Source organism: Pseudochaenichthys georgianus, unplaced genomic scaffold, assembly GCF_902827115.2.
Source record: "Pseudochaenichthys georgianus unplaced genomic scaffold, fPseGeo1.2 scaffold_420_arrow_ctg1, whole genome shotgun sequence".
Classification (NCBI taxonomy): Eukaryota; Metazoa; Chordata; class Actinopteri; order Perciformes; family Channichthyidae; genus Pseudochaenichthys; species Pseudochaenichthys georgianus.
In genome coordinates this window covers 156,303-178,737 of record NW_027262985.1, presented here as the reverse complement: position 1 = coordinate 178,737, position 22,435 = coordinate 156,303, and the positions used below count along the sequence as shown (strand labels likewise).

Genomic DNA, 22,435 nt, shown 5'->3' with positions numbered 1-22,435 from the left:
AAAAAACTCATTTAACTGATCTTTTTCATTTAAAAAAAACAAAAAAAAAACACATTGCTAACAGTGAGCCTCTGAATTAGCCCAGAGCGAAAAATGCTAACCTATTACTGCACCGAAAATCACTCCTAGCTCCCTTATTACTTATCCTAGCTCCACATCCAACACATTGTTTATGATCGTAAAGACACAGAATCTAACGGTGCCCACCCCAACACTGAAATATACAAACTCGCGAGGTTATCAACAACAACGTACATCAAAACATGTGGCGCTAGGTACTAACATGAGCTAGGCTTACCTTCCTCTTTGTCTGGTCTAAAATGGCATTAAAACGATAAAAACGATGATGTAGTTAATCCATAGGTTAATATCCAATGGGGCTGTGTCCCCTTTGAAATGTTCTGATAATCTATAAGCAATAAAACTGCAATTCCGTTATCTGCTGTCCGCTCTGTGCTCCGTGTGCTTTGGAATCAAATCAAAATTTGTTTACCTCAATTCTTTGGCGTTTCTGCATTGCCCGGCTCTTTCGTTCTTTCGGTTGTCTTTTGTGCTCAAATATGGAGGGGACGGCTCCGGGTTTCAGCCTCCGATGTACTTTAAATGCTTCTCCACCAACAGACTTGACGATGGCAGGATCAACATCGTATGCATCAGACGCAAAGTGGTCAGAGCACAACTTGCTCCATTTTGTCGGCTGCCAGTCAACACGATTCACTAAAATAATCCAGTTTCGGCAGATGATTTTGTCTTGGGGAAATTAATGAAAAATTCTCCCAGATCCCGCACCGTTCCTACATCCGAAAGCACAACAATAACCCATGTTTTTGCGTGATTTCGCGGATATAATTCAGAGTTTTCTGCACCAGTCATGAGCGAAAAACACCGCTGACATGTGAACAGCGCACGAGACTGCCGAGTCGGGATATTTGGCCCAGAGACTGTTTGGCCACAATGACGTCACACGCGCGGAGACTGCTGGGAATGACATGACAGAAATTCAGACGGCTTTGGGTCGAGTTTTGTATCAATAAAAAGCTTTTTTTCGGGCGTGTTATCTCGATTTAAATTAAATAAAAAATACAGGCAGTCTTAAAAACAACATTTCTATAAAAATGTAGCATATTTGGAAGCTTTGCATTTGACCTTTAAGTCCCCATACCATGTGGATAAATGATCTCCCAGGAAATTCCAAATGTGGAGTATAAAAGGTATTCCACCTTAAAACCATGGAAAACTGATAACCACCATTTAATGGGCTGATAACATTTGGAGCAGGTGCTTTAAACAATCACTCCAAAAAGCTTCTGAAATGAGAAAACAATCATCTGACACACTTTGCGTTCTCTGAACTGTTATTTTAGATGGCAAATTATGTACGCTTAACGAGAGAATACTTATAGTTAATTCCCATAATTGCTTTAATTGAATTTGCACTGTACACCTTCATGTCCTTTTATTTCATTAGTTTATTTCAACACGGTTATGTGTCTTATCAAAGCATGACTTGTATCGGTGTGTGTGGAAAGGTAACACCATGGCACACATTTTGTTCTGCTGAGGGCTGGCTGTGCCGGGCACCTTGAGTAACAGCCACTTCAAAGTCTGGTGTTAGTGGTCCATTAACCAATAGTAATTAAAGTGTCATTTTATAATGGCAAGGAGTGCACTGCTTCCTGGACTATAAAAAAAAAAGTTGCATAGAAAGCTTGGTTTCCTGCAGTCCACCCTCATTACCAGACTAAAGGCAGAGATATTTTGGCAGTGCCGTTGTAATGATCCCATAGCATGGCTTTCCATGTGGGCCCTATGTAACATGTTGGCTATCATTTCCTCTCTGTGTTCACCTATGTTTTGTCAGCTCGTAAATTTGTCATGAATTAATTGGAAGGTACAAAACTGTGTCAGAGAAGCTGATTGCTGTTAAAATAACCTTTACTTTAAGTGCTCATTTCACATATTCTGGCCCCTACATTTTCAAATGGCCTCGTATAAAGTCCAGATGCTACTGGCATTCACACTGCAGATACTGTGTAAGAGCCTGAAAGACAGATACTTTCCATACCACACAAGCACAGAGCAAATCAAAATAATAAAGTCTCTGGGTCCATTTACCATTTGACAGAGAGAAGATTTAAATGTCTAATCTAGACTCAACATCTGTCTAAAACATGATAAACAGCCTTATAAAAAAGCCCATATTGTTCTGTCTGTATGCTGGTGAAATTATAGTGAATGTGTGCATGCATGTACGCTTACTGCCTATACTGAGAAGAGATTATAAATACCCTTATGATGGCAAATTATCTATAAAAAGAAGTTCAGCTAAGGTTAAACATTTCGGGCTATTGCATTTCACATTAAGATACTGCATATCCAGTATTACATGCACAATCAGAAAGTTGAAAGAAGTCAATGCCATCGGACTTTCAGTGGCTTACTTTGAAGTTCTCAATTAAATTACACAGCCAGTTCAACAGTCGAGCGATTATGACTTTCTTTGGACGGACAAATAAAAAGCTCTTGGAAAATTAAATGAGGTTTTCAGAGCTTTAGAGGCATTTTGCCTTGCCAACCTCAATATAATAACTGTAAAACTATTACAACCTGAGAAGTGTTGGTATTGGCAGCTTGTCAGAGCAGGGGCAGTAAAACAGTGCCATTTGAGACTGGCTGCCATGTGCTTGGATTTCATTTGTAAATCCATGTATTTACATCTGAATCTGTTCACAATCCAGCAACTATACCAGTGAGACACATTCAGGAATGACATAAATTACTTTTTTTGACAGTCACTGATGCGTAACTGATGCCCAGAAGTTGTAACAAAAGCGTAATAGTTCACTCTTATTGCTTTTCCAGCTGTATAACGTTTTGGGCCTGCGTCCAGCACCCTCACAACCCTCTGTATGGCATCACTTGGAACAATTTTGAGTGCAAGGCTGTGTTCGAAAGAATGTATTTCATGGCTCTCTTTATGAAAAACAGAATATCAATCTACAGACTCGGCTGTAGATTGATATTCTGTTTTTCATGAAGAGAGCCAGAAAATACATTTGCACTGGGCTGTAAATCACACACACATTTATGAGGCCTGCCAAATTGTTAGTCTGGTGTTTTGCCGGTCTTCTTATGCACATTACTTTTCATATACATTTGCACTACCCTCATTCCAATTACTGCCACAAGTTTGTATTTGTATATGCATATGTATATATATCTGGGTATATGTGTATATTTATATATTCCTTGGTTATAATTCTATAGTGCCACTTTTATATACTGTGCCGTATTTTGTTAATATTTTATAGTTTTATTGTATTTTAATTTAAAATATTGCAACTATCCTGTATTGTATGACAGCAATACAAAATAAAACCTAGATGGAAATGGACACCTCAGGTGGGAGCGAGGCTTTGGCCAGTTGTGTGAAGGACATTTCTCAGCTGGATCCTTCCCAGCACCGGATTACCCGCAGGCAAAGGCCAAAAAAACAACAACTAAAAACTGGTTAAAGTCACAGCAGGGGCCTATGCTACGAAGCTGGTTCAACCTAACCTGGATATGTTTGAGTTAGCCGGTTGGCCTAATCCAAAACATACGCGCTCTCGCTAAACTGTACTACGACGCTGGTTATCAAGTGGATCGCTCAAGCCAGCCGTGTCCTATCTAGTTAGGTGCGCGTTCACATGAAAGGGGTGGTATTTGGAGCATTCGACCAATCACAAACATGGAGAAGCGCACTGACAGCGCAGCGTCATACTTCCTGAATGAAAAGTGAACTTTAATACTAGTCAAAAATGAAGAAGTTAAACTTTAAACATCCATGACTTAAACACTTTATCCAGGATCAAAGCCTCAGAGCTGCACCTGCAAGGTGAATACAGCTGGCAAAAGAAAAAGTGTTTGAATGCGTACATTAACAGGTTTATGATATCACTGCCCCGTCTAAAACACGATCTGACTTCAATTACATTTGTCTCGAGTGTTTCGTCAACTTATGTGTTGCTTAAAATAATACTTCTGCATACAGTATATGACACAGTGAGTGTTGCACGGCCAGATACGGCTCAGCTGACTCAGATAAGGAGAGATATGATACATTATGAAGTGATATGCCGCGGACTGTACTTAATGTACTCTGATCCGGTTACTTATGTTGTGGCCGATATTTAAGTAAGCTTTCTTAACGCTAATGTTATAATAGTCAGATTGCTCTGAAGATGGAGGTGATATTCTATTCATGTTCACGTTCACACAGTCGGTGATTTTTGCCGGCCGTCTTTCCTGCGACGGCAGTTTTTCTGTATTTCCTTTCTCCTGTAATATGACTTGATCGCTTTAAACTCCGCACACTGAGCTCTGATTGGTCAGCAGGCGGTGCTTTCACTGAGTTGAGCTCTTAGCCTGCAACCTAACCTGGTCCCGACCAGGTTAGCTGCTTAGCATATATTACCATGGAGATCTAGCCTGCTAAAAAGAGAACCAGCTTCGGATGACCGGAAAGCCGGAGTTTTCCCTGAATTTAGCCGGCTAAGCGAAAATCCTGCTTCGCAGTATACCCCCCTGGAGTCCAGAGTCAATCCTGCTTGTTTTATTTGGTTGGTGTCTCTCAATGAGCTACTTTATAATATATGGAGATCTCTAGCAGTGAGTAAGTAAAACAAATCACCAGGAAGTTATGGGTCTCTGTTGGGGAATTATTTTTCACCTCACCGTTCCTGGGGTGAGGATAACTTACCTTCTCCTCAACCAGTTGCTTTCTGCACTTAGCTTGGAAGCGTGCCAGAAACACTAAAAATAAAGAAATGAGAAGAATTTAATCCCTATCACAAACAAGCCAAAACCGGGGAGAGATTAAAGGCTTCTTCCGAAAAATAACATTTCTGGAGGTGGGACAATAATTCCATTTATTCCATAAAATATTTTCTTTTCACACGTGAGACTCTTTCTTAGGTTAGCAATGAAATCTGATGCTTTTGTTTTTGGTTTGTATCAATTTACGCAGTAGCCCTGCCACTGAGGAATTTCTCTGGCTAGAAATAATTTAAGGGGATATTATAAATTGGTATGAAAAGGCTACTGTTTTCATTCCTAAGACTAGGAAACTAAAGGTGCTGATATCACTAAGGTAAACCATGCGCTGCGAGATGAGATTACGTTTATTTATCCCTCTATAAAAGCGCACAGGGAGCACTAAATGGTACAATTTATTATGAATAAATGCTAACAAATCAAATGCAATGCATATACTGTAATAAACATTCATAACTTTAAATGTATATATTCGAATACAATAAACGTTAACTTTATTTATTTGCCACTCAGTGTTTGCCCATTATGATAAAGACATTAAAAAGGAACTCACTTAACAAAAAATGAATATTGGAAATATTAATAGTAATACAAAACTGTACACTTTATGGAGTAACTAATGACATACAAGTGTGAAAACATACTGTATGTGAAAATGAAAGGATTTAATTAATTGTACAAAATGCACTTTCATGCTGTGCTGAACAAAATATGGTGTCCATGCGGTTTTGTTTAAAAAATGGTTCCTCATATCACCCTGTAGTTTAGTCATTGACTTCCTCCACTTCAGTTTTTCACTGACCAACAAAGCTGAATCCTTTCACAGAAATTTGACAGCTTCGAAACCCACAATCACTTGTTTGCAATCTGGATTCTAATAAAGCCTGTGTCAATCTTAACAGATTCATATCTACGTGAATAGTTGCATTGGGTGTGCATTATTTACCTAACCCCACACTGCAGCAGTAGGCTATGCTCAAGAATGTAGAAGACGTCAAACAAATGGGAAGGCAAAAGTTCTTCAACAGCACGCCGCACATTGTGTCTTTGGCCAATAGCAGAGACATCTAGCAGCATTTGTTGATCAAAGTCTAATTGTATCATTATAATAGAAAAGATTAATGGTAAGATGAGAATCAGAGCCCAAATACTGACAGATTTAGAAGAAGAAAAAAAAGGATTAGAAAATAGTAGCATGAGAAAGAGTAATGTTGTTGTAGTATTGCTACTCTGCCACTAAGGGCAATACTACCCTCTGCTGTCAACCAGCTGTACTCTAGCCAACAGCTTTCATACACTTTCATTAATTTACTTCATTCTGGCAGTTTGGCATGGAGTAGACATTAAATCTGACACTTACAGTGTAGTAAGCTTTCAACAATGACCAGATATCTGACTTCATCGCTGTAATGCTATACATGTACTCCTGTGCTGGCACTAGGGGGCGGGAAAGCATCACGATTGAACAGGTGACATATTCTGTTGCTATGGAGATGACGCTGGTGACTAAAGTCCCGAGCACCTCCCTGAAAACTGCTGCTTCAACATTTCATGTCCTGCAAGGTTAGTAATACCTTTATTACGGCTCTTGTACTAATTGTTTAAAAAACAATTAAGTTATGTTGAAGGTCATGATTATAGTAAAGGACTGTTGGATGTCTTCTAGGCCAACATTATGATTTTTCTCTGGTTTCCCATGATGCATCGCTGTATTGTGTCTCGTAGCTCAGGGAGATGACAGTGACACAGCCGCCCTCCCCTCGCAGCCGACCGAGAGGCGAAGCCCCTGTCAGCATCACCGACATGCCCCGGGAGGCAGGACGCTCTTAGCCGGTGGGGCTCGTCTCTCTCTCAACGATCATCTTCAACCTTTCACAACATATTCGACGACTGCGTTCATTTAGCCACAAGGTAAGCAATCAATGAGATAATGTGCTGCTGTAGCGTCGTTAGCTGTCCAGCTAGGCTAGCACAATTAAAGCTCCCTCTGTGGGGAGATGTTTCATTAAAATGTCTGTATTTTATTCTTATATTTTATTTGCGTAACCAAGCGGACATATTTAAAATCAGCATCCAAGCAGGTTTACTTCAGTACATTTCCACTCCGTTATGGTATGTCTGTTGTTTCTTTACCAGAAACATCTTAATTCATTGTCGAAGCTGTTCAAATCTGCCAAATGTTGCAAAATCCCTGGCTTTTATTAAAATCAACTCCAGTTAGGTGGATTCAACGTATGCCGAATTTACCAGGACCCCTCCCCAATGCCACAAAAACAATGTATATATTGTTAAATTGGTGTATTTCTTGCTGTGTGTAGCCGGCTATTATTTGTTGGAAAGATTGCAATGGGAATTTGGCTGGACGTTTTTTCCCTTTCGGTGGAGCTTATAGTGGGACTAGCTTGTTTGCTGTTGTTAAAACTGGACAGCTCCTCCCTGGACAGCTGCAGTAGATAGCATTATCTGCAAGGACAGCCTTTGTGATGACCAGAGGAGATGCAGTGATGGCATCCTAATCCTACTGTCCATCAGGTCATAAAACAACAAGGGAAAGTGACGCTTTGTGAAGCCGTCCACAGGCATCGCTGGCTAGCTTCGGTTTGAGACTACTAACGTTGGATATTTTCAAAGAAGGGATTTTTCTGAAGGATATATCTGTTTAAAGTTTCACAATAACGTTTGTGAAGTAATGATCCTCTGGTAGGTGACGTTATGGCCAGGACAGGTAGCAGTTTGCTCTGAAATGTGGGTTTGTGGTGCTGTCCGCAATGCAGGTGCTGAAATTAAAAGGGCTGTGGAGAGCATCGCTGCCGTGTTAGCTCGTGTCCTGTATGCATTGTGTTTAATGGTTATACTGGTGAGTTGTTTATATGTTTTATATGTATTCACAATAGTGTTAACGTGTCAGGTGATTACATTATTTATATATACACGTGTGCTTGAAGTAGGTTAGTTATTACAATATTTGCTCTAAACTACTAGTAACTAAAAAAAAAGAGAGATTAAATAGGAATAATTATGTTGTAACAGTAGCTGAAAGTGAACAGTAGTATGGATAAATAAATAAATATATGTAGATATATTAATAAATAAACAAACAGACAAAGAACAAAAATAAGAACAGAATGAAAAAAGCAATATAGTAATACACAAGAACATATTAAGAGAAAGCATACAAGGTAACGTGACAGTGTAGATTAATGCAGTATAGTCAGCGAGTCTATGTTAACGGCGTACACTAGGCTGATGATTTTATTAAGTAACTGCACTTAGTGTGTATATAAGGCAAATATAAGTATGGACATTGTTATGCTCAGAAACAGACTTCTAAGCTCTTGTTTAGGCTAAGGTTGGTAGCTACTAGCTAGTGTTTCATGCTGCTGCAGTTCATTGATTATTTATGTTCTCTGTATGGGGAAATGCTGGTTTGTGTATTACATCTCCCTCTGGTATGACATGAATCTCTGTCCTTAAAGATGAACCCACTGCATTGTCCCTGAACAAAGAGATTTACCCTTTGTCTTTCTCTAATCACTGAAGTCATATCCTCCTCTGCCACGCTATGGCATGAGCCATGTTTTGAGGTGAGGTCATGCCTTTGCAAATTGAAAGCTATCCAAGCTATTCTAGGAAAGAGCTGGGATGAGTGATGTGCTTGCAGAGCAGGGTTTATCGGAAGGACTCCACATTACTCATCAATAATAGATCATGTCTCCAGTCTTTATGGAACATCACTGGCTGTATCTGTGATAACCCGTTTGATAATCACATGCTTTTCTTTTGATCATGTGGGGGGAAAAGATCACACAGAAGATTGTTGGAACCGGGAAATGTGTCCAGCGTTGTGCTATGGGGTTTATAATTCATGTTAGTGAGCTGATGATGTAAGAGTGAGGAACTCTGGGATGTTTTATTGAAGCACACTTATATATGCAGGGAGAGGCTTTCTCCGCACTCAGGAGGGGATCAATGTGCTCTCAGCTCTCAGCCAAGTACGGTTGTCTGGCAGAGGGTGGAGGTGTTGGGACTGAGGGATTGTTTCTCTTCCTCTCACTTGGCTGTGGAAACAAGGACATCTAGTGAAGGGAAGGGGGTGGTAGGTGGGGCAACACAGCTTGAGACTGGTGGCCTTCATGCCACACCCAGTGTCATTGTGATGTCAGCCAATCAGCTGTGATTATCTGTCGTTGTTGCTGTAATTGATTTGAATTGACACTGAAAGAGAGCAGAAAGAGATGTTATGTGTGGTATATGTATTTATGTGAAAAGAAGTCAGTGTTAAGAAAGTAACTTTGTTATATTATCGTCTGTGCTGAGGAAAACATGTTTCCACCCTCTTTCCTAATAAAATTACAATTTACAGTGTAGATTCGATTATTGTTACGACTGCTTACTCTCAAGTTCTCAATCAATAGCCTCATGTCAGTAATTGGTTGATAAATACAGCAAGCAAAACCCTGGCTGCCTATTTATGGTCACTTAGCGTTTCTCTGTTACAGTCTCACTGTAGCCGTGACCTAGCCATTACCGATGATTGCCGACACACCTGCGCAGAGTTTTAATAAATGTGCCTCCTCGCTTTTCCTCAGCATGTTTTTGATGCTCTGTTTTGTCAATGAACAGGGTTGAAATTACAATGTATTGGCTAGTAGAAGTGCCAGATGTCCTCAATTGCGAATGAGTTGGATGTTATTGTCCAAAAGTGATTTGTTCATCTGTCATCTAAAGCAGATTGTCTTGGCCAGTTCCCAAACAAAACGAAATTGGAGCACATCTCATATATGTTATAGTCAAATGGTGAGAATTAAAAGCCTATTTGCTAGATGGATTGACATTTCATTATGTCTTCTCCTTTTGTCTCGCTCTCTCTCTCTCTCTCTCTCTCTCTCTCTCTCTCTCTCTCTCTCTCTCTCTCTCTCTCTCTCTCTCTCTCTCTCTCTCTCTCTCTCTCTCTCTCTCTCTCTCTCTCTCTCTCTCTCTCTCTCTCTCTCTCTCTCTCTCTCTCGTCTGAATGTAATCAGCCATGGCATCATCAAATGTAACACTGGAGAACCAGCTGCACAGTGCCCAGAAGAACCTGCTCTTCCTGCAGCAGGACCATGCCAGCACGTTGAAGGGTCTACACACAGAGATCCGCAGATTGCAACAGCAATGCACAGGTGAGCACAAGGAGCCCCTCTCTTCTCCTCATGTTGCCAAACCAGTGGTTAAGACAAAACAATATAACAATGGGTATTTTTACAGTTTAGCGCCGCTTCAGATTCAATTCACTTATCCTTTGCTGTCTTGAATATGGAGAGTTGATCAAAGGCTAGTGAGTGGAGAACAGCTACACACCTTTTGAGACGATTGAGAGGGATTTTCTTTTTATTAGTATTGTTTTTTGGCAATTTCTCCAGACTATTCCTTTACAGAAAGAGAGGATGCCGCAAAAGAACACCTAAAAAACAGTAAAAGAAACAGTAAAGATACTTGAATCCATAACTCGGACAGAGGTATAACCTACATGGATATGTGAGACTGAAAGTCAACAAGACGCTGTGGTGCCACTATTAAAGCTTTTAGAGATAATATGATGACTTAGGGGAAATGCACTCCAGCCTGCGTGAGTTCACTGCACTGGAGCAAAGCAGAACCTGTATCGAGCATCACATCAGTAATAGATATATTCTTCCACAAAGCCAGTATATAAAGATGGTCACATCAGGACACTGTACTCTTTATCCCTGATCAAGTATCCTTAGCTTACCTGTTCCTAAAGCTGCAGAGGAACTCTCACTAATCTTGTTAAAGGAATACTCACTTGTAACCACTTTCCTTTTTTCACAGATCTGACATATGAGCTCACTGTGAGAGGCTCTGATTCCTCAGGTAAGCCCCATCTTGCTGCACAGTACACAAACAAACACGTTAATTCATGTCCAGATTCCTAACAGTTTCCATCACTGTGTCAATTCGATTTACTGAGAAATGCATCAGGTTTTTGTAACTTTTCCTCCTGGTTGGATAATCTTCTAGTAACATTATATTTTGAAACAAGTGATTCAAACTGTGAAAGTGTACCACAACAACAGACAAGGCTCTACAACAGTAGATGCTATATATCTGGGGTTTCCTCTGAAATAGGGTCTGTGTGAGACAGGCCTGAGAGCAGAGGGCTCTGTCTGTATCCTGGTAACACAGTCAAACCCAGGAAGCATTGCAATGTCAGACACCCTGCTGCTCATTGCTCACTACCCCTCCCCCCACGTTACCATGGTCATGTCATGGAGTCACAACACTGGTCTGATTCAGCCCCAGCTCCACTGTCTTTATACTGGGTTAAAGTACAGCCCAGTACAGTCAGGGAGGCCCCTGACAGGCACTTTAATTTATTTACATGCTGCTGATGACCCCCCTGGTGAGAGTAACTGAGCATGAAGCATGCTGCGCCTCAGCAGGATCTCTACGTGTCGTAGGCTTCTGAACATGGCTGGCCTAGATCTGAGCAATATTGTCAGGGCCGCCAGCTAGAGGCACTATCATGTTAGCGTGGGATATCTCAGAGATTGGAGTGCAGGAAATGAGATTATCTGTCACAGCGCTAATGCACAGCCTGCAACCTGCTTAGTGCAGCAGGGCTCAGCGGCTCCAACTGGGGGGGGAATGTACCAGCCTCACCCATTTAGAAAAGTAGGGGAAACCGGCTCCTACACACGCAACCATTAGTAGTTATAGAAGACTGAATTTAGGGACTGTTAATGTAAACAAGACATCGAGAATGTACATATTGTGACATATTTGTGCATATTGTATACTTAATTATGTGTCGCCTCTGCGATTCGCTCTCTTTTTGTCCTGATCCATTTATATAAAAATCTGATTTTGATTTCTGATTCTTTTTAACCAAATATCTCTCAGAGGGGCGTGGGGAGGGGCTCCTTATTTTCATCTAAAGTAACACACAGAGAATCAGCACTTTTGAAACAGGGCTGAAACAGAGGGGATTATGGGTAATGCTGCAATGATCTGTTTGGTGTTTGGAGCCAAACACTTCAGAGACATGTTTTGTATATATCTGAGACCTATAATATATTGATGAAAAACAGTATAATGGGGGTCCTTTAACTTTTATATTCCAAGTTGTTTGCGCTGTATGAGCTGTATGAGCTCTAACTGGGTGTGGCAGAGCAGGATGGGCCCAATGATGAAGGTCAGAGCAGAGCAGCGCCCTTTCCGTCTACCAGATCTGTAACGTGAGACTCGAGCTCTCTGCTGCAGAGGACTCTCCATAGGAGCACACTGTCTCGGTCAGTGTCTGAGCTTAATGTACTAGTGATTGCTCCAGTCGAGTGGATATAAATGTCTCTGTCTCTATTCTTTTATTGTGTGCTCATGTGTGTGTACTTAAGTGAGACACCACGCAGACACCAGTTGTAACCGTTTTGTTGTTGTTATGTGTGTCCAGACAGCGGTGAGGCCCGCTGCAAGGAGCTGCAAAGGAGATGTGAGGAGCTGGAGGTCCAGCTGAAGAAGAAGGAGGAGGAGAACACAGAGCTGCTCAGGGACCTTGAGCAGAAGAACGCTATGATCTCCGTCCTGGAAAACACCATAAAGGAGAGGGAGAAGAAGTACCTGGAGGAGCTCAAGATGAAGAGCCACAAGCTGGCTGTTCTGTCCGGAGAGCTGGAACAGAGAGCCAGCACGATTGCTTACCTGACCTCGCAGCTTCACGCCACCAAGAAGAAGCTGTTAGCCGGCAGTTCATCTGAGGCCAGCCCCAACGTTAGTCCAGTCACATCTTACAAGCCCACGCCTCCACCGGCCAAAGACAGGCAGCCTGAAACCCCGCGGCGCCGCATGAAGAAGAGCCTCTCACAGCCCCTTCACCCAGAGCTGACGGAGGTGTATCGGCTCAGCTCAGACGGCAGGCGGATGGTCATGCGGGAGACGGTAGAGGCCATGCCCGACCCCACACCCTTCCTGCAGGCCGGGAGAGACTCTCCAGAACCACAGGTGCGGGAGCGACCTGCCGTTATCCCTCCCATTGCCTCTGAGCGCTCCCCCCTCACTTCCCTGGGGGCTGCGTCCAGCCCTCGCCACAGCCCCGCCCGGGACCGGCAGTACAGGGCCCATGTTGGTGTGGCGCACCGCATCTCCCACAGCACCTCTCCCATGGCCCCCCCGCAGGCAGAGCTGGAGACTCTGGCAGTGGACCAGGTCAAAGACGAGAAGGTCGTGAGGAAGCGCTCGGGAACCGACAGGACAGTTTAACACTGCAAAGCTAACATGCACAGCAACACATCTACTGTATAACACTGCAACTGCAGGATGGAGCCTGACCCACTGTGTAGCCTGCTTTTTACACTGCAATATGAAACAAACTACTCAATTTTGTTCATGGTATTCCATAAAGACTTGTTTTCTCTTATAATACATTAGAAAGTGACTACTATAAAGCATGCCAAATGTTTCTATTTACAAACCAATGAGATATTGTACACATCTTGATTTTTTTTCCTTTGATTTTCTCTTCATTTTGTCTTATGCGGTGCAACACGTCCTCAGCCAAATATCTGCATCAGTGCCTGCTCGACCGGATCGACCATAGACAAGCTGTGCAGTGAAGTCGTGGCTCATATTTATCTTTACATATCTCTGTCTGCTTCACAACAGTCTGGACATATCAACACACCATATACCCAGATGTCTGCAGCTACGTAGGATATAACTGATATTAAACTAATACTCCCCGAATGTCTTTCATCTTCTTGTGATATCGGTGATATATTACCGCTACTGTAGGTACGAGCTGCAAACATGTGCAATGGAGATTTGCTGGTGAAAGAGCTGTAATTTCACCTTTCTTTTGTTAGCCCGCAGCAGTGATGCACATGTGTACATGCAGTACAAAGTGGTGAGCAGGGCGAGTGTGTGTGTGTGTGTGTGTGTGTGTGTGTGTGTGTGTGTGTGTGTGTGTGTGTGTGTGTGTGTGTGTGTGTGTGTGTGTGTGTGTGTGTGTGTGTGTGTGTGTGTGTGTGTGTGTGTGTGTGTGTGTGTGTGTGTGTGTGTGTGTGTGTGTGTGTGTGTGTGTGTGTGTGTGTGTGTGTGTGTGTCTAAATGAGAGACATTAAAGGCTACTGAGAGAATTCAGTTTTGGCTTAAACAATATCCACTAATGTAATTTGTGATACAAGGGCATTTTTGAAAACACTGCTGTAATAGGATTTTGTGATATTATTACCTGTACTTTATAAAGGCTGTACATTTGTAATGAATTCTTTTTTTAATTTATTGTTTAATAGAACACACAAAAGCACCCTTAGATATTGACAGTAGATCCTGCACCAAGATGACGGTAATTATAATCAACTAATAGCCAGCTTTTCACATTATTATCACTTGTCCTTGAGATAAACATGAATCCGTACAATAAAGCAATGCTTTTTTTTTTAAATGGTGACTTGGCTCATTTTTGTACATGTGTGTGACAATTTTAAGGATAGGAGCGTATTGACTTGACCTGTTGAGCCTCGAGATAAACGTCATTGCATTATGTTATTGTTATATAAATCGCAAAGGGAAGTGTTTCAGTAAAGTGCATTCCAGAGCCACTTATCACGGAGGGGAAAAGTGATTAACTGTCAAATTCAAAAACCAATAATATTACTTATTGTGTCACACCAACCTAAGATCATGATCTTACTGACATTGACAACCAATGTCATTATCTACACACAAGTGTGTTCTATCACTATTGGCCACTAGGAGTCCTCCTTGAATCACAGTAAAAGCCTTGTAAAGAGTGAAGGTGAAACATGGAAAATACAACATACTTTCATCAAACATATTAACGCAAATACCCTGCAGGTTTCTTAATAATAAAAAAAACTAGAAGTTTTAAAGATGCCCATCAATAACTTACTATTTGGACATTTGTAATCTCCTTAATAAGCTCTTTAAAACAATTAAGGGTCACATTTCACATTCACTCGACACCGGGTTGAGAATCAATAATCAGGTACTAATTTATTCTTGCAAGAAGGAGCAGAGTTGAGTCACATACAAAGGATATGATTCAACTCACACACATGAGTAAATGCTGCTCAAAGGAGCAGGAAGTAACATCAAGCTTATAGTCTAAAGTCAGGAGGTACCAAACAGGGTCGTAAATCGGTTTGGCGTCAGCAGGTGTCGGGAAGGTGTTGGGGCATCTCTGGAAAAGCAATGTTGCTCTTTGCCCCTCAAAGAGGAGAGGAGACAACGTATGTATCCTCTCGTTGGTCTCAACCACATGAATTATGCCCTGCCTTCTCCTATCTACGAGGAGGCAGCTGCAAGGTCACACACAGTATCATGCCCATCAGAAAACCCATAGTAAGAAGACAACTTGTATTTTCCCCAACAGTCACACACAAATGCCTTGCACCTGGGCCTAAAAGGATTGAACATGTGATAACAAAAATACTGCTACTCTTTAAAAAACTAAAACAAATAGCGATTGCTAAAGACACAATAACCGGATTTAAAAAGTAAGAAACAGTTGTTTAAACATCTCTTATAATAACATACCTAGAATGGATTTGTAATGCATTAATGAAATCCAAACCCATTTCAATTCAATTCCGTTCTGTACCAGATTACATGTTAATGTTCTTTGCCTCTAAACAAGCCTACATATTAACAAACATCTGGTTTCAATGTAATCCTCTGTTCTGCCACGGCTACAATAACATTTTTTGTGTATTCATTTTTGGTCTAATTCAGTCTTAATTCAAAGATATTTTGCAAAGATTGTCACGATTTTGTACCAAAGCTGTTTATTCTACCCCATTTAATTGATTATATGTGGAAAAAGACTTTCATATATATTTCAAGTTTTAGTCATATAGATTAGAGGCTGTGCTTGAAATCAGTAAGGCTACTTTAACTCTATTTGACAGCATGCAGTGTATTATTATCTGGTCAATCAAAATGATCTGTAGGGACAACAGTGACCCCTGGTGGCTAAAGCAATGTGCAAACCTAGGCAATAAATAATAATAAATACTTCTGTTATCAAACATGTTCAAACTTAAAGGTCACCTATCATGCTATTTTTAGGCAATAGCATAGGTCTGATATATAAAAATATATAAAAAACATGTCTATGAAGTGTTTTGCTAAAAATACCAAAGAGATCACCCATTCTAGCCATGCCTCATATCCCTCTATTTCACTTCCTGTTTCAAAAGTGCTGATTTTGGGTATAAAGCGTTTAAAAAATAAAACAATTGATAACAAATAAAAAAAGAGGAGGGGGCTGAGCTCATGCGGGACCCGGCAGAGTTGACTGTCTAAACTAAATACTGCCGTGATGAAACACCATATCATGGATTATCAAGGATTATTTCTGAAACAGTATGGAGCTCAAAGGCTTTCTCTGTTGTCGGTTATACCACAAGGTGAGTAACTTTTTATTTCCTGCTTCTTCACACACATGCTCTCCAGGACAGGTTAGCTCTGAGTGTTAGCGATGCTAATGTAAACACCGACCATATTACGTCCAAAACAGTCGGGCATTGTTTCTGATAGCAACTTTCTGATAGTGCTGTGGGTCCAAATTTCTGATATTTCGTCATATCGGACGCAAATCTGGATCAGCTCCGTTGTACCCCCGTTTTTAGAGATTTGGGTACGGAAGAAGAGAGAGAGGGATTTATTTCCTGACGCTGCGTGAGTTCCCCGACACACTGGGGACACATTTATGTATAAAAGACATCAAAAAGTGCATTTTGCTTGATAGGTCCCCTTTAAGTTGAAAAGCAAAGTTCCATCCTCTCTAACAGAGCTACCAAACAATATTTTGTTTCAAGTCTGGATAATGACTAGTTAGTAAGTTTAAACCACTTACCTTACCTTGAAAACACTCCTCTAAGTCGTATGCAGGTTGTCTGCTATTTAAATCTAGGTTAGTTGTAAAAATAAAACTTATGTTGCTTGGTTGAAAAAATAAATACCACTAACCCAGAAGTGATTAAAATACATTTTATTTTTGAGAAACATATTTGGTTAAACTCACTTAGTTCTCAGTCCTCACATACTTGTTTGTTTAATCATTTGGCATTATATTCTCTTATATTCAGTTTAACATGTACAAAGGCCACTTAATATACTTCACAATTAGTCAATGAGGGACATTTAAAGAGATCAATAAACACAAACCACAAATATACTGGTTCACACTTGTCAAAGATACCGCAAAATTAAAAGCATTCCTCGTGGTGGCATACCAAAAAGAATATCTTAACCGGTTAAAATGTTCACTTTTGACTTGAGATTCTTCAGATCCTGATGGCACATTTAAAAGCTTTCAAGTTGAAAAGCATTTCTTTTTTGGCATGCCTCCAAAGAAAAGGCATTTGTATGTTCATTAACTGAGGAAAGTGCCTTGTTTTCATCCTGATATATTTAACAGCTCTTACAGTTAAGATGTAGCAATTGCTTATGTAGTTTTTCATTACTTTATCTCATTCTATGAACCCTGGCTCGCAGAAACGTCTTAAGAGATAGAGTTCGATATGTTGACGTCGAGCTTTAAACTTGCCATGTTCTGTCTGTGTCGTCACTGAGCAGGCTCTAATCTCCTGGCTGGAGATGTCTTCTTCTCCTGTTCAAAGCCTGGACAGAGAGGTGACCATATGTTACCAAAAACATTGTCAAAACATTCATATCAAGGTCCAATAAAGAAAAACTGAGACATCTGAAAGTGGATACCTGAATCTGTGAGTTTTAGGTTATTTAATTCTTCCTCCAGCTGCTCATCGGTAATATCCAGGGGGCTGTAAGGCACCGCAGGCAGAGAGCTAAGCAGGTCGGACCCCCCAAGGCTGTGCCCCCCGGGGGGTCCCAGGACGTTGGTTGGAACCTCAGGGAACCTTGAGATACTATCCGGCTTTGACTCAGCTATCAAAGATTTGAGTTCCTCCTCCAACTCATCTATGTCTTCATCTACAAAAAAAATACAACAAACTTAGATCTCCTTGACAATCATATAAACAATGTATTAAAGATCAGGCACAAACAGTATGGCATACCTGCGCTGGCCACGCTGGATATCGTTTGGTTCACCTCATCTTGAGTGTCACATAACTGGTTGAATCATGGAAAAGATGCATTGAACGTTGTTGAAGTATAAAATACAAATAATTAATTGCCTTTAAATAACCAGCTACTGTACCTCCTGGATTTGATCCACGAGGCTCTCAGCCCGCTCCACGGTCACATCCTTCAGAGACAGTCTCAGGGCGGACACTCCGGCCTGATATGCTTGAATCACCTACAAACATGTTCAGCACACCTTTACAGATGATACTAGCTGCGCTCCATGTCCTAGAGCCAGGACATTCTGAACCAGAGGTTGCGCTAGATTTTTTTGCTGCCCGTCATTTTGACGGACAAGATCGTAACATTTCCGTCAAAATTCAGTATTACCCGTCGGCCTTTACACTCTGAACTCGTGAACTGTTAGCGCCATGTTATGCATGCCCATTGCACCTCGCGGGAGTGCGCACAGTGTAAAGCCAAAACTCAGACATTTCAATGATTTGTACGGCAAAGTTGGGTTTGGAAACGGTATCCTTTCCTTTTTGGCAGGCATGCATAACACCGGAGCCTCGCTGTGGGGAAACTTTGGCGCTGTTCCGAGTTTGTTCTAATCCGTCAAAATGATGGACTGCTTTCAGATTTTTCCGTCATTGTTAAAAAAATATATATATTCGGTTAACGCGACCTCTGATCTGAACAGAAGTTATGAGGAGCAGCAATAAGGAATATATCTCTTAAATGAGCAGGAGGAGGCATCACCAATTTAACAAAGCATGGATCAGTCAGCGTTTTATTGTATCATCAACTGTTACAAAATGAACAAGGCCTGTCAGGAATCACTCGATAGATGCTCCGATATGTGTGAAGTAGGCCTATATTATATGGTATTCACAAATTCAGTTGTAATGGCATGCAGTATTCATGTAGTCCAGGAACGTGTACAAGCCGCATTCACCACATGAATTGAGCAGGGGGAATTTGCTGGGATACGTTTTAAATGGTGTACAGACTGCGCCTGCTCAGCGTTAAAGATGCAGACCCACTAATAACGAACGTACAGATAACATCACAGAAAGGGTTGATGTGAATTCTCCCTCTTACCATTTTATCAGTCTGTGACTGGGCTATTCTGTCCAGGATTCCTCTGATGGACTCCAGTTTGGCAAACAAGCTCTCGGCTCTCTTTTCTACCCTCTTACGTCCTCTTAAACACCTCAGTGCCTGTGGGATAGACAGTACATATTACCACCGAACACAGGGCCATTACATATGTTTGCACAGATTATATTTGTTTCTCTTAAATGTTATTAGTACCTGTGATTTCTTTCCTTCTTTCAGCAGTAGCCTTGCTTCCTCTTTGCACCTGCACACAGATCAGGCAAAGTTTTAGAAGTGATCATCATTTAAATGCAATGCAGTCCTTCTGATGAGCTCAATAGCTGGAAAACACATAATAATGGGTTTATCACACAATTGGAGCACGTTTTGACTAAATAACAAATCCTATATGTCATTGTGTAAAATAATAGTAAAATGTTTCGGTCATTAATGAATCAATCATTTTTTGTATCCATTTCATATTTGATTTGATGTACTTGTCTGCCTCAAGGCCCAGTTTCTCAACCCGCTCTTCCAGAAGCTTCTGACTGCGCTGCAGCTTGTAGATGCCCATATCCACATCGCTGACTTGAGAAATGTGATCTTGCCCAGCCTGACAAAACTTGACAATCTGTAAAGAAGACACATGAGAACAGTTGACACTTAAAACATGAAACCAACCAGCACAGGATCTCTTAACAGGCTTTCTCTCTCTTTTGAGTGAGCCGTTTGTTTACCTTCTCTCCTTCGTGCAATGAAACCGTCACTTGCTTGTCCCGCTGCAGCTGCAGGAGAGCCATGCACAGCGTGCTCTCATCCGCACAGACATCAGCGGAGAGAGTACAGAGCTCTTGAAATGAAATTATGGAGCACCTGGAAAACTCACTGCTTCGGTACACCTTGAGTAATTCTGCTGCTTTCTCCTGGAAAACAAAATGGAAGATTGGAAACTATATAAAGTCTCTCCACTGTACTGAACATTATTTCAGTATATAAGATACATTTTCATCAAATAGGTGTGTTCATTTATAAATATATGTTCTTGCTTCTTTCTCTATCATCATTATTTTATTTTTTCAACTTCCTCAAAATGAATTCTCAAACGGATTAATCATGTTCTCTTTTTCAAACCCAAACATTTCTAATTCCCCCTCATACTTCCTTATCATAGTGTTTTCATGCGTTTCTTTACTTTTGTTGGTGTTATCCACTCATTGGTTAGTAGTTTACTGCTCATGCTATGCTTGTTGTTGTCAATTATTTTTGTAACATTTCCTGTACTTCATTATCTGGATTTTATGCAGTCTCATGGTCATTTGAATAAACAAATAATCAACTATTGCAGCTGCCATGATAACTTTTATAGTCTGGCTGTAATACCCGTGATAAGGAAAGAGAAAGCATTCAGAGTGGCATTAGGTTGACCTGTGTTTAAAAGGGCCCATACAAGTTTAGATTCAGATGCATGCTTTGTTTAGTTTTAAATTATTAAATTAGCACCTACAACTGAAGGAGGAATAATATAAGAAAATCTGCGTAGTGTAACACACAGCCTTTTACTACTACCATAACATAAACAAGCATCACAATCATAGTGTCTCATGTATCATGATCAAATTCAGGAATCAGGAAGTTTAACAAACCTTCACTAGTTCAATGACAACAAAGGACTCCTCCAAAGACACCTGGCTGCTACCCAGAAGGGTGGAGAAGGTCCATTTGAGAGGCTTCACCAGCAGCAGGCCCACACTCCATGACAGCCAGCCACAGTCCATGTTGGCAGCAAACTCTGACTCCCTCTGGATCTTCCCACATCTGGAAAAGGATAAAAACACAGAGCATTTAACCACATCGATCCAGAGAGACACCCAGCTGTGACTGACACTCTTACCTGGCCATGGACTGGATGACAGTCGCCAAGCCCAGTGGGGATCTCTCTTTCCTCCTGAAGGTCTTGTTGAGCTCCTTCAGGCTGACACACACGGTGCCTCGGTCCCGGCAGGCTTTAACAATCAGAGCCGTCCAGAAGTCCATCTTACTGTCCCAGTCCGTGGTGTTGACATCTCGGTTCTCATTGAAGTCCGAGAACATAAAATTCATCCGCTCTTCGTCGTCCCATTCGGGTGCCAAGATCATTTCCGTGGCGTTAGACATTTGAAACAACAGAATCTAAATGTAACAGTGAAAACAGACAGCTCGCTAAGCTAACGTTAGTGACGTTAGGTTAGCTAGTAGCAACACCCACAAACTGCCCTCACTTCTAACAGAAACCACTATAACCACGTAACGTCAAGTTAACATGTACGCTGTATATTGTTTGTGAAGTTAAAATGTAAAGCAGTGGCTCACAAGTCGCTGCCAGTCATCAAATAAAACCCTTTACTTTACCATGATGCATTAAGATGCGGCACACAAGCTAAGGTTTCACATATCAACAACAACACATGGTGGTGCTCGTTTTGGAATTGGGCACCGCGCGAAAAAGCGGTGATATGTGTGTGCCTGATGAGCATATGGTTTAACTCCACCCACGCGGACACCCCGAACAGCACAGCAAGCGTATATATAACTCTGCTCAGGAACGTTTAGTTTGTGCTTTTATGCGCAAAATACGGTGGCTGAGAAGTGCAAACGAGAATTGCTAAGTACAAACACTTTAACAAAGCTTCGGACAAATTTACAATTTATAAAACAAAATTACATCAGCAAAACACTTTTACCAAAGAAAAAAACAATTTAACATTAACAAAAACAAATTAAGAAACACTTTTACAAAGCTAGAGACGCATTTACAAAAACAAAATTACATTAGCGAAAACCTTTTACAAGAACTGAGACAAATGTACAAGTCCCGAAACACTTTAACATTTCCTGAAACACATTTGCCGAAACAAACTAGAGAATCACACCGGAAAGGGAATGTCCATCATACCAGAAGTGACATCCAAGTGATTGACACAAACTTAAGTTTGTTTTGGCTGATAGACCGCCGGTGTTGCAGTATAACTTGAGTCATGACAACTGGCGACATTCTATTATTTTCGTCATCTTTTGCTATATCTGCCTTCCTAAGATCACTTTGATGCACATTCAGTACTCGTATGTGAGGTTGTGGGTGAGAGGTGGATATCGTGACGCTTACAGGGAGGTATCGAACATTACAAAGTAGGTGACTGTGTGGATGCCTGTTCAAAATATTGCAAACTTGAATAAATCATTTAAATTATATATTTGTGTCCGACTTTCATTTGTACATCGTTCTTAATGTGATGTATAGTAGCTTTGATAGCTGTCCATACCTTCAGACAGCCTAAAAGTAAAACAGAAGTCGTTTATTCACAGCCCGAACGCTCATCGAGATGACTAGAAATTAAATTGTGATATAAATGCTGTAGCTATTCTCCAGGGAGCACGTTTTCTTTAGGAAATACCTGTATCCCTCTCATCACAACAAGAC

General features: G+C 41.0%; 2 protein-coding genes across 2 annotated transcripts; one reads left to right on the top strand and one right to left on the bottom strand.

The window, feature by feature from the left end:
* Positions 1 to 6,321: 6,321 nt before the first annotated feature.
* ccdc92 (coiled-coil domain containing 92) lies at positions 6,322 to 13,778 on the top strand. The gene is made up of 5 exons (XM_034078386.1): positions 6,322 to 6,378; positions 6,541 to 6,726; positions 9,837 to 9,974; positions 10,645 to 10,686; positions 12,263 to 13,778. Exons 3-5 carry the CDS (start codon positions 9,839 to 9,841, stop codon positions 13,066 to 13,068), a joined length of 984 nt encoding a protein of 327 aa, XP_033934277.1. The 5' UTR covers positions 6,322 to 6,378; positions 6,541 to 6,726; positions 9,837 to 9,838; the 3' UTR covers positions 13,069 to 13,778.
* A 3,029-nt stretch (positions 13,779 to 16,807) lies between these two features.
* On the bottom strand, positions 16,808 to 21,511 carry chmp7 (charged multivesicular body protein 7). The gene is made up of 10 exons (XM_034078385.2): positions 20,870 to 21,511; positions 20,622 to 20,793; positions 19,716 to 19,901; positions 19,476 to 19,609; positions 19,195 to 19,243; positions 18,982 to 19,101; positions 18,014 to 18,112; positions 17,871 to 17,925; positions 17,551 to 17,784; positions 16,808 to 17,454 (listed from the first exon to the last, which is right to left on the bottom strand). The coding sequence occupies exons 1-10, from the start codon at positions 21,130 to 21,132 to the stop codon at positions 17,399 to 17,401; spliced, it is 1,368 nt and encodes a 455-aa protein (XP_033934276.1). The 5' UTR covers positions 21,133 to 21,511; the 3' UTR covers positions 16,808 to 17,398.
* Positions 21,512 to 22,435: the final 924 nt, after the last annotated feature.

Excerpts from the sequence above, each read along its gene's own strand:
- ccdc92 (XM_034078386.1), top strand. The coding sequence starts at position 9,839 with ATGGCATCATCAAATGTAACACTGGAGAACCAGCTGCACAGTGCCCAG. Across the intron at positions 9,975-10,644 it reads ATTGCAACAGCAATGCACAG|ATCTGACATATGAGCTCACT; the intron begins GTGAGCACAAGG and ends CTTTTTTCACAG. Across the intron at positions 10,687-12,262 it reads GAGAGGCTCTGATTCCTCAG|ACAGCGGTGAGGCCCGCTGC; the intron begins GTAAGCCCCATC and ends ATGTGTGTCCAG.
- chmp7 (XM_034078385.2), bottom strand. The coding sequence starts at position 21,132 with ATGTCTAACGCCACGGAAATGATCTTGGCACCCGAATGGGACGACGAA. Across the intron at positions 17,926-18,013 it reads TCGTGGATCAAATCCAGGAG|TTATGTGACACTCAAGATGA; the intron begins GTACAGTAGCTG and ends TGATTCAACCAG. Across the intron at positions 17,455-17,550 it reads CCTAAAACTCACAGATTCAG|GCTTTGAACAGGAGAAGAAG; the intron begins GTATCCACTTTC and ends CTCTCTGTCCAG.